General features: G+C 36.0%; 1 protein-coding gene across 1 annotated transcript in view; it reads right to left on the reverse strand.

Moving 5' to 3' along the window:
* Positions 1–6388: 6388 nt before the first annotated feature.
* LOC126828311 (hemicentin-1) overlaps positions 6389–12835 on the reverse strand; it is a 28203-nt gene continuing 21756 nt past the window's right edge. Inside the window, exons 6-12 of the mRNA XM_050557998.2 lie at positions 12056–12226; positions 11499–11672; positions 10220–10396; positions 9364–9495; positions 8917–8973; positions 8370–8485; positions 6389–7931 (exon numbers count right to left, since the gene is read on the reverse strand). Of these exons, the coding sequence (XP_050413955.1) occupies positions 7890–7931; positions 8370–8485; positions 8917–8973; positions 9364–9495; positions 10220–10396; positions 11499–11672; positions 12056–12226 (869 nt within the window). The 3' untranslated portion in view covers positions 6389–7889. The remainder of the gene's footprint in view (positions 7932–8369; positions 8486–8916; positions 8974–9363; positions 9496–10219; positions 10397–11498; positions 11673–12055; positions 12227–12835) is intronic.

The raw sequence follows: 12835 nt of genomic DNA on the forward strand, positions 1-12835 counted from the left end.
GTGAAACAATATAAGAGAGATTGGGTGAAACAATATAAGAGAGATTGGGTGAAACAATATAAGTTTTAAGAGAGATTAGGTGAAACAATATAAGAGAAATTGTGTGAAACAATGTCTAAGTGAGATTGGGTGAAACAATATAAGTTATAAGAGAGATTAGGTGAAACAATATATCAGAAATTGGGTGAAACAATATATGAGAGAGATTGGGTGAAACAATATAAGATAGATTAGGTGAAACACCGCTATGGACCCGAAGTCCGCCAATTGTAAGTGAGGAAAAGTAGGTTTAACTGCCTTATACCTGTAACCTTGTCTGCACCTTCTTTTAAATGTGACCCAATGGTTATCATTTCAAATTATTTCTTGTTAACATTTGCTTGAAATTTAACACTAATCTATTTCCCAGAACAACTGGAGGCCTTCATCATCCAGAAACTCTTGAAGCTATCAAGAGATTGGATCTGATTACTAATTATAAAGATGTTGGCTTGATAGAGTTTATCACTAATTGTACGTGTGATAAAAACACCTCGTATCTGGGAGAAAATGTTAGTTGTATTCAACAACTGATGAAAGATGTTTATCCCAACATCTCATCAGCTGTTATACTCACAGGTAAGTCAAGTTTTCATATTCTAATAAATCATATATTAGATGTTCTCGGTGCTGTCATTAGACCAACTGGCCTTGAGTTCACAAAACATTCTCAGACTTAAGTTAAGAATTTACTCAACTTTCAATCACTATTTATGAGAAATATCTTTGGTCCAGAAACACAAAACTTTAAACATAGTTTGTTATTGATGTATTTGATACATTAAAACAACAACATTTTATAAAGGGTAATATCTTAATCCTTGTAAGACATATAGAGGTAAATTTCACAAATTAAAAACACTTATATAGATATACTACTTCTGAATTTATTAACATGCTACATTTCGATACACATACAGATATCGTTATCAAGCAAATAATGATATATAACAAAAATGTGGTGCAATATATAGTTAACAAATTGGAAACCATGTAACAGATTAATCATTAATTAAGAATAAATAAGATGAGAGAAGTAATAATATGGATAAACAATTACAAAGGGATTAACAAGATGAAAGACTTTAATGTATTGATAACAATTAGAAATATTAGCAGATCGAACTAATAATTATAAGAGATTAACTATATGAGAGATAGGAATATATAGATAACAATTAATACACTAAATAGCAGGTGAAACCATAACTACAAGATGAGGGGGTTAACCACACAGGCAAGAAATCGAAAACTAGGGGAAGGAAACCATAATGTATTGATAACATTTAGAAATTAGCAGATAAAACTAATAATTATACGAGATTATTGGGATAACAGAGCGCAATATATAGATACATGCAACAAATAAACACTAATATAGCAGGTGAAACCATAATTACGAGATGAAAATGGTTAACCGTACAGGCAAGAAATTGAAAACTTCACATTAATAGGAATTAAATAAATCGACCCAAAGATTTGGGAGAAAATGTCCTGAGTCCCTATTTAATTTAGGCTTATGTTTTTGAATTTCTAGCGCTTCTCGTAGAATTCTATTTTTCCAAGTTGGTAAATTTTTAGCTTATTTATTCTTAATTAATGATTAATCTGTTACATGGTTTCCAATTTGTTAACTATATATTGCACCACATTTTTGTTATATATCATTATTTGCTTGATAACGATATCTGTATGTGTATCGAAACGTAGCATGTTAATAAATTCAGAAGTAGTATATCCATATAAGTGTTTTTAATAGGTTATATCTTAGTTAAAATAAGATGAACAATTTTGAGTAAATTCTCAACCTAAGTCTGAGAATACTTTGTGAACTTGGGACCTGACCTTTACAAGGAAATGGGGAATTAAGAATATCTTAAGTGTCTTCAATACTCCTACTGCACAAATTGTTTCTTTTGATTTAACGTTCCATAGAAAAGGGAATTTTCATATTCTAATGAATCAGATATTAGATGTGGTCGGTGCTGTTGTTTGACCAATTGATGTTTATAGGAAATTAAGAATTTCTTAATGTGTTCAACTCATACTTCACAAATTGTTTCATTTGGTTTCATAGAAAATGGAATCGCAAAAGAAAACCCAAGAGTCTGGGTGGTGGGGTTTAAACAAATGGCCTCGAAAGGAAATTAAGAATATCTTAGTATTTTCAATACCCATACTGCACACTCTGTTTCTTTTGATCCATAGACAAGGGAATTGAAAAAGAAAAACCCACCTTCTTGGAGACACTATACCAGGGTAGAGTTGATTGAAGCACATATCTTGGGGCTTTACTAAGATTAAAGAACTTCAGATCTCTTCGATTTCATTATAGTCTGTGTACTTTTAAAAAATGTACCTAATGAATGCCAACTTTTTTTTTGTAAGCCAGAATTTGAATATAACCATATCCTGAGTGGATTGAATTAGTCCTTTGCTTCATAACTTTTCTTCTAAATATTGGTACATAGTGCCATCTATTTTGTTTTGTGTCTTTGTGGCATTTTGCCATAACTTTTACATTTTGTTGTGTTTTATATTTTTGTTGGGTAGAAAGTCCAACATTGTCTATTGAAAAGGGTGTTGGGATAACTAGAACCCCATGACTGACGATTCAGTATTCTTCCTTTACCGAATAATGATTGATATTTATTTTTGTTTTCAGCCTATACAGATGAACCACAACATGTATCTGATGGGGTTATTATATCTAATATTGATAGATTTCTGGGGAAAATGTTATAGAAGCTCAGTTTAAACACACATTTAAAGAAATAGAGTTAACTAGATTAAATAGATCTTCCGTTTTTATTTTCAATTTATGTTGTTTATGCCAAAATTCGTCAATGTAAAGGAAATAAAGTTATGAGATTAATTCGATTGAATTAGAATATAGAGATTGTGGGTTTGGTAACTTTGGTTATCGTTGACTGTCTGTATAATACATATTAGATTTAGTAAGATGTTTTGTAGAATGTTTTAATTTATCCAAATGTTTTATAAAACAAGATTAATACCACATTTTTCAGTCACATTTAGTATATATCAAAATTACTTACAGAGATAGTATCAATTTTTTCATAAAGTATGGATTTACTAAAGCCTAAACTAATGAGACTAAAGATAAGTTGGGTTCAAACTAGACTAGTCAAAGACTTCCCATTTTCTCTGAACAAATGTTACAAAACAAGATAGGATAACATCTTCTTATAGTAGAAGTATGTTGTATCACATATTATGTCCTTGGACCTCGATTGTGTTCAAAAGTTTTAAGAAACTTACAAGAATGTTTATTGATTGCTCTGACAGCAGAAACGGTCAATAGTGACAGTACCTTATTCGACGTAATAACCGGCCAGATGTTTTTACACAATGAAATCGAATCAAAACATTCAGAAGTGTTTTGCTTGTGTGGCAGACGTATGGCTTATATTGGGTTAGTTTCCTGGGGAGATTAGGTACCGAAATATTGTTTACTTGTTATGAGAGGGTGTGTGCTTATTACGCTTATATTACGCTTATTACCGCGAGTCGGTTATTACGTCAAATACGGTATTGTAATAATTGTGTGATTTAACATCCTTATGAAAAAAGCAGCATAATTCAACTGATATTGTGATATCTTGTAAACCTTAAACTACCCATTCCTACCATCAGTATATCAATATCCAATCTCTTATCAACGACAAAAGTAGAGGTTTGTCCTCATTGTAAATAAGAAAGCCATTCTGTATGTTATAAAAAAGTCAAATGTGTGATTACCGGTTATATGTCTAACTATTGTGCAATTTACTATGCATTATTATGTATTGTTTATCCATTTAATCTTATTACTTGTCCATCTCTGATCTGAAAGTCACTTATTTTTAGTTTTTGTTTTAATTTTTTGTTCTATTACATGTTAATTTTTGGAATTATTGTTCATCAGTGTTACCTTGCCCTTGTGTTATCGATAGCCTCCCTTAGTAAATCGCTATAGCGTCTTGGCCAAAAATACATGACATTTGATTGACTTAGAACTGACTGTTACAATGGATTAGCTGTGCTAGCAGACCAAGCAGACATCAAAGATGATTTTTCATCAGATGAAAGGATACTATTATGCCATAAAAGAAAAACAATTCTTTAATTCATTAATGATCAACTTGCTCCAACTAAAATTTGACATATACTTATAGTCATGATATTATTCTCAGTTGTTCTTGTCAGCTATATTAATTATTAATAATTGTCCTATTAAAATGGGTTCGTCAGTTGTCTGTCCGTCACTTATGGGCACAATAACCCTCCTTCTAATTGAGCTAGTTTTAATTAAGTGAGGGTAATGAAATTTGGTGTATAGTTTCAGCACATCACTACCTTGACTAAGTTCGATAATGAACAATTTCTGCCCAGTGTAAGCAGATCAATAAGTAATTTGATTGGCCGAGACTTTGAAACACAATAGCTCTCCTTCTAATTAAGGTAGAATGTTCAAACTTGGTGTAGGCGTTAATTAGGCAAATGTCTTGATGGAGTTCGATGATGAACATTGTCTGCTTACGGTAAGCAGAGATAAGCAATTTGATTGGTTGATGCTTTTGGACACGATAACTTTGGTTATAACTAAGTGAGAGCTATGAAACTCCGAGCATAGATTCATTATATTATTACCTTGACTAGGTTTGATGAGAATTTTCTGCTTAGGCTAAGGAGCGATTTGATTGGTCAAGACTTTGGAACATAACAACTCTGCTTTTGATTGAGGTAGAATGTTTAAACTTGATGCTGATGTTCATTAGGTGAATGTCTTGACTGAGTTCACTGATTAACATTTACCGCTAAAGCTAAGCAGAGCTAAGCTATTTCTTTGACTTTGATGATAATCAGTTTGATTGCTCGATACTTTTGAAAATGATAAACGTGCAATTAATTAATATGTGTCATCTATTTATTTAGGGATTTCGGCGGGGGACGTCATGTATTTCCGTCGAATATATCATTTACATGTGCAGTTTTCAATATTTTGTGTTTGTTGAAATTACCAACAGTAGTTGAAACGTGACCTGCAAGTGTTACGAAACGTCGTCGTTATTGAATAACAGAGAAATAGTTATATCCATATATACCTTGTGTTGTGTTTTGTTTTAGATATTTCTTGCCATTTCTGAACAATTTTTGTGTATTTGTACGTGTTGTTTTTTTTTTTTAATATTCTAGTCAATAATGTTATTATATACCATATTTGTTATTTTGTTTCCCAAACATTCTCATTCCAACAAATTGGATATAGCCTAGCTAGTAATAATTGGGACACAAGTTAAAATATGTTGTCACGTTTTCTTTTTTATCTTTTGTATATAATTCATATATAGTGCTGATAGTGACTACCAATTTTTTGGCTTATGTTTTATTTTTTTTATGGTTTTGATGCAAGATTATGTTGACGCCTAATTAAGCACTTTGTATCAAACTTATAATGAGAGAAATGAAAATTATTCTTTGATGTTATTGTGTTAATTTATTAGAAGTATTAATATTTTTGTGCAAGGGTGTTTGAATAATATGGCTTATTATTATCCCTTTATGCACGTTATGCTTGTCAAAACCCAAGTGCTCCTTGGATCACAATCCATGACTTTTAAGATCCAGAAGGGCATGTTTTAGTATAGTATATCGTGGAATGCCCCGCTGCTTTGTACAAAAATGAAGAAGCAGTGGGGCAATGTCGATGATGTCAACTGAAAATTAGGAGCTTTTGGTACTTCAAAAATTATGGCCCCCGTGGTGCAGTTAATCTCCCCGTACACGCTAGTGCCCATAAAATTGATCAAAAAACGCCCGGAGATTCAGCACATGTTTGCGTTTATTTTGGCCATTGAACGCAACGCCCATTTTTTGATCCTGATCTACTAAACATTGATGCTGGGGGGGGGGGGGGGGTATAATCTCAAATGTGCCCCAGCTTTAGCCAGTTGGCCAGGCGCTCTCTATATATTGGCCTGGCTTTAACTAGTCGACAAAATGGTTGGAGTATTAATCCGTTCCATTCTACCACGCTTTTCAAAATCATCGGAAATTGCTAATGCTTCCAAATTTAAATATTGGTCAATACCTAATTTAATTTGTCAATGCCCTCACCATATCATAGTCGACCCTCACCATATTATCAGAGTGGCTACATCTAATTTGTCATCGGATTATTACAATATGTCTACTCTATGAAAAAATCACGCAATAGTCAAACATGTTTTGTTTTGTTGGGGTTTTTTTTTGGGGGGGGGGGCATTTTTCATTTCTCTTTAGATTTTTATTCGAGAAAAACTGACACGATTGGTACATCAGTACATCAGAAAGAAAACCACGTAAATAGACAGGAGAGAAAGTTTTATATAAATAATAATATGCATTTGATGATATATGTACACATATTAAACATTTTACTACAATTTACATTGTGGCTTGTTTATTAAAAATGTGAGAACGCAAGCGTAATAGAAGTATTGGGGAAAGATCGTCAACTCCACAAACCCCTGGGGTAGAGACATTTTCATATTATCCGCTCTTGATGATTGTGCTATTTTTATCGACCAATCAAAAAATGTTAAATACATCAAAACGGACATAAAAACATCTTTTAGGACATCTTTTTGTGTGCATGTCACATCTTTTGTATCGAGTTTCTTGCAAACTTTCTCCTCGAGCGAACAAGGCGCCATATTATTGTGAACGTAAACAATGAGGTTTGTAAACTGTTTTTTTGATTGGATGGTACAATTAAGCTCCACCAAGAGCAGATAATTTGAATACATAAATACCCAGGGTAAAGTGGAGTAGAACGCAATGAGACCACTGGGGATACCGAGGATGAGGGACTACCGGAACGCTAACCCAAATTACTACCACTCAAACAAATGGAGACTAGAAGGTCCTGGGTGTCCGAGACTACCAGTTCCAGGTCTGTGGGTTACTTCATTTGAAAGGATTCTGGGGGCGTTCTCAAACGATACTAACGATAGGGACAACCTGAGCGCCGACCCAAATTACTGCATGAACAATGTTAATGGTACGGTTCTATATACGTAAGCCTTGTAATAGTCAAATAGGTGTGAAGCATATAGTAACTCGCGGGACCTGTTTATATAAGCATTGCAATTGGTACATCACGACATTAAACGGGGGTTCTAATATTTTGTGGAAAAGGTTACAAGATACTTGGAATGGAACAATGCAACATTTATAACTTGTGGCACTTTATACGGAATCGAATCACATTTATCTTCAACGACATTTAAACTTCTACATGAATGTAAAAAAAAAAGCAACAGTCGAGATCAAGCCTGAGGTCTGTTGGTAGTGAACACATCCAACGGTCGGGATCAAACCCGAGGTTTGTTGGTAGTGAACACACGCAACAGGCGGGATCAAGCCCGAGGTCTGTTGGTAGTAAACACACCCAAACGTCGGCAAAATTACCATAACTCGGTATCTGAACCATACTCACATGCATGTCTCGCCAGTTGGTGTGAACTGGGAAATTGTTTCTGAAAAATACATTGACGTTTTGGGTGCACTGCTTTGTCTATTGACTTACAAACCTTGCGACCATGAAAACATGTTTTCAATAATTTTAATTGCCGCCAAAGTTATAATTTTTATAAAACAGTCATCATTGTATCTCGAAATAGAGGGTAAGATATTTTTAAATATCACATCCCAGCTTGGTTTATCAAAATATGGAAAGCACACGTTTGTAAAACACTGATAGGACTTCTACATCTAGAAATACTTGGTGACGTAAATATTATATACAAGTGATGTAAAACATGAACGGTGCTGATAGTGACGACAACACAGGGAATGGTGACGTTTCACGGCGAATTTGTTCTTGTAAGAGTTGTCGCCTCATCAATCTGAAACAAATAATTTAGGTTTATATGGCATTGAAAATAGGCTGAAAGAAAATAGACAAGATGGGCAATTCAATTGATGGCTTTAAAAACTGGTTGATTGCCTTTAACTGAATGTGGTAACCAATTGCCAAGTTTATTCAAGTCCGGATTTCATTAATCAGATTCGGAGTTAAAAACTGCAGGAAAACAAAACAGACTAGACCCCGGATCTGGAAATAATTACTATTCGGTTTGGCGGAAATCAAACAGATTCGTTGATAGTTTTAACCATAGTATTAAACTCGTCCTAAACACAAGTTTCTGCCCTGGACCTAAGCTGCTTTTCACATGACCAAGGGTTTGCCAGTATCCGTAAACACCCGACCCGACTCCACCCACCGACTACGTAAAGAGATAGGAAGTACTGATAATTAAAATAAGCCACTGGCACAATCTTACCTCTTCTGATTCTTCGCATTCTGAATCACCAAAACCCGAGATTCCTTCTCCATCATCACCTTCCAGCCTCTCGCTACAAGGTTTACTAGCCTGTAGCTGTATAACAGCTGTCAGAACTACAAGAATACAATGAACGTCTCTTAAACATTACTTATTCGTAGATGAATAGAGAAGGACAAATTACAAAATTAATTCGCTAAATTTTGTATCTCGAAAAACCCAATAAGTGACTTAACCCCCTAATTAATGCTTTTTGGTGGCATTTAACTCCAAAACTCGGCGCTCCCACAATCCCCATTAATAGTGATTTAATTTATTTCCAAATTTTGCGCCCCTCCCGGTCCTCTTTAGAAATCCAGTATAGGCCACGGGTTATATTCCCATAAACACAGTGGTCATTGATGGAGTGAATTTAATCCTTCTGAAGCAATTGACCCAAGCTGAATCCCAACATTTCATATTACTGACCCCACCCCCTGTTCTTTTACAGATTCTTATGCAAATTGCTCGATTTATCAGCTTTGAATGTAATGGATGTAATATTTACCAGGGCTTTCTGTTTTTGTTTCGCATTCTAGACATTTTCTCACTTCTAAATGTTTTCCTATTAAAAGTAAAAAAAACAAAAAACAGTTGTTACTTGTGGTCGAACTATAGTTCATGCTAAAGCGTCACAGGTACCGTATTTCAGAAGCAGGTATGGCGAGCATTATAAAGTGGCAGAATAAATACAAAAAGCCTGCATGGTTCTGTCCCATATACACCGTATTACTAATGCGATTATTAGACATAGGATTTTCAAAGGATATCTCATATCTTATGTGAGATGAAAGTTAAAATATTTGAAAAGAAAAATCCGAAAGCCAGACCGGCGTCCATGAGTTACCGCAATGCATGTTTTCATTTTGGGTTTCCACGGTGAATAGATCTATCATTTCTGGATACATTAACGGGTGTTTGTCAGGTCTGGTGAGTAATGATGGTCAAAGCTTACCTTCGCAGTCCAATCCACCGTGCTGTGGTTTTGGACATTCACATTCTCTCTCTCTAGCCTGGAGGGCATCGTCAGAATCACATGGTCCTGAACAAACGGACCAATCATTCCATTTACACCAACTTCCATTCACTGTAATATTATAAAATAAGGAATCAAGGTTTATTGCAACATAGGTATTCCACTTCGCATTCGAATATTCAAAATCAACGACTCTAAACAACACACTATAGATGAAGGTTCGTTTTAGCTCAATGTTCCCCAACCCGGGACCCATCCGTGCGGCCCGTTACCGTGTCATTAAAAGGTTCTGGCACCAGGACTGAAAAGTTTAGAGACGCCTAAATTGTCAGGCCATACCACGGACCGTTCAAGCCTTTCTTTTGTTTTTTACTATTCAAAGTGTATAAAGTAATGTAAACAGAGATGTTGGTTTCGGAGATGAAGGCCCCCATTCCCGGTGTTGACCGAGAATGTTCCTCGGATTTTTGCACTTTGTAAGTGGGGCATAAAAATCCATGAGCGATTAAAGCCACTTCTCATTTTAGAGGGTTACATAGTTGATAGTTCTTACCTGGATTTTTGCACTTTGTAAGTGGGGCATAAAAATCCATGAGCGATTAAAGCCACTTCTCATTTTAGAGGGTTACATAGTTGATAGTTCTTACCTGGATTTTTGCACTTTGTAAGTGGGGCATAAAAATCCATGAGCGATTAAAGCCACTTCTCATTTTAGAGGGTTACATAGTTGATAGTTCTTACCTGGATTTTTGCACTTTGTAAGTGGGGCATAAAAATCCTTGAGCGATTAAAGCCACTTCTCATTTTAGAGGGTTACATAGTTGATAGTTCTTACCTGGACAGTGTTGCCCATTAAAGCATTCGATTCTGTCGAAGGCGGTTCCATCACACGGTATTCCACCGTGTTGTGGTCTGGGGTTATCACAGCTTCTAGAACGTAGTTGGTAACCCTTCTCACATTTTGCTGCTCGACAATATCCATAGTTTGTCCACGGTGACCATTCGCCATCAACTGTATCAGATTAAAAAAAAACATATTGATAATCTGGTTTCAAGGCGTAGCACCATCTTACAGCGGGTTCTAGCACGGATCCAAAGATAGGTCTTAAATGTGAGAATTTGTTTAGTTATATCTTTGACTGTGTAGCTTAGTGTTCCTCGGGCATCTTTCGTGTAACTTCGCATATGAAAAGTACAACGGGGCTAACGGGTTTACTACCGGGCTACCCCAATTTGGCGTTGGTATTTAAACCTTTTTGGCATTCTTTGCCAGTAATGTGAGGAATTAATATGTGTGTTCCCCATGAAAACCATTACAATGGTGTAACAGATGTTGGGTGTCTATATTTATTTGGTGAGAGAGAGAAATGGGGTTTAACGTCCACTCGACACAAACTAGGTCATTTCAGGACTAACATATGATTCAGTTTTATTTCAATAATTCGCTTGCGCGTATAGGGTTCTTTAGCAGTGGGAAGAAACCGGAGGACCCGGAGAAAACCCACGAGGTTGGACAGGCGACCCTACTCCTTGTCACGTACAACCGGGGATTCGAAACCACGCCAGTTGACTCAATGACAGGTCGTATGATACAGCACGCACGTGCTAACCATTCGGCCATCCAACCCCCCTATTTATTTGGTATTTGACTAATTACAAAACCCTTAGCTTTGAAAAGAGATAAATCTGGAGTGCTGGTTTTTAACTTTACCGTGAAGCATCGTTTCGTTTACTGATTACTAAACGTCTCAAAACTGAGATAATTTTATACTAATATGACTAATTAACATACCCAGTCCAGTTTAACGACGAAACCTTTGCATAACTACAAACATTGCGTCAGACACTAATTTTCATAACATTTGTTAGCGCTGTCTGAATAGAGTGCTATATTGGCTGTTGTCACAACAGTTGATTTAGCTCGCGTTGGCGTCGCATCTGCGACCTTCGAAAGATAACGACCACCGATTCCGCGTCAGAAAGCATCTGCATCGGATTGATTCACATTAGCTATTGCCAAACAAAACTGTGTAAACCTTTTCGTCCTGTGTTATATTAAACATTCTACAAAACCCTGATTCTGTATCTACAAGAACAGTTTGTGATTCACTAACCTGGACAAGCCCGCTCAACTCTGCACTCTTTAAGTTCTTCAGATTCGCCTTCGCATTCAGCACCACCATATAAGGCTGGAGGACTGTCACATGTTCTTGTCCTCGACCGATATCCACTGCCACATGTAACTTTACACGGTCCCCAGGTTGACCACAACGACCAACCTCCATTCTCTACAAATGCAAAATTCTTGTTACTATACTAAGGTATTTTTGAGATAAGAGATCAAAATGGTACAATATTTAAAACCTACACATCTTAACGGTTGATATTATCAATAGCGTCATTGTTTATAAATTCTACTACCTGTATACCCATACAGAGAGTAGTTCTATACTGACTAAAATGCTCATTTGGCTTATGTAAATTTGCTCAGTCTATAAATTGTTGCAAACTACACCAGTCTGATTAAAACACAGATCCTATTTCGTTTCGTTTTTATAGTTCAAAATTTCGTTTTACTTGTCTTTACTGCATGTAATGTAGGCCATCTAAAGTATAAAAATCGAAGCGAAATATAAATCTGTATTTTAATTAGATTGCAAACTACACTTACGTGGACATTTAGCTATTTCACATTTTTTATTGACTACACTCTGACCAGAGCATTGTCGACCACCTCCAGCAGGTGCTGGGTTATCACATCTTCTCGTCTTTCTCATCATACCCTGACCACATGTCTCACTACACGGTGAGAATTCAGACCAGTCACCCCATTTACCATTAACTGTAAAATGAAAAGGCAGATATATATTAAAAGTGGTATTAGTTCAGCGAATATAGTAAGGCGGAATGAACACTGGGCACTGTTATAAATAGATGATTGCAAATCTCTTGCAATTGATAATGTAACATCAATACGTGTGGATGATGTTTTCACATCGCCTAAACGCACCACAGATCAATCGAATTCGACAGAAAGGGGATGTTGAATTTCCCGATTTTATTATGCAAACGTTGGGTATAAAATCTTGCTTTTACGAACTCTTTTCACGGTTGACACATGTGGATCTAAATTCAAGGGATGTTTTGGATATCATCACAATGTCCTCCCGGAGCATGTCGATCGTTTTCAGACGACAGGGCCCAATAGAGACCAGCGAAGGCCTGGATGGAAACGCGCGACAACTACTTGACAAGACTGGCACATTATCCGGCAATATCTGCAGGATAGCACGCTGTCAGCTTTCCGTACTGCTGCAAGTGAGAGTCGCTCACATAGGTTCATCAATGTTCGTGTCGGCATTGGGTTGGACCAATTCTGACTCAACGCCGTTACTGACTTTTGATTATTACCCTTGGTGCCTACGTTTCTTCACTATAAATGAAATAAAAT

This window comes from Patella vulgata, chromosome 7 (genome assembly GCF_932274485.2).
Source record: "Patella vulgata chromosome 7, xgPatVulg1.2, whole genome shotgun sequence".
NCBI lineage: Eukaryota > Metazoa > Mollusca > Gastropoda > Patellidae > Patella > Patella vulgata.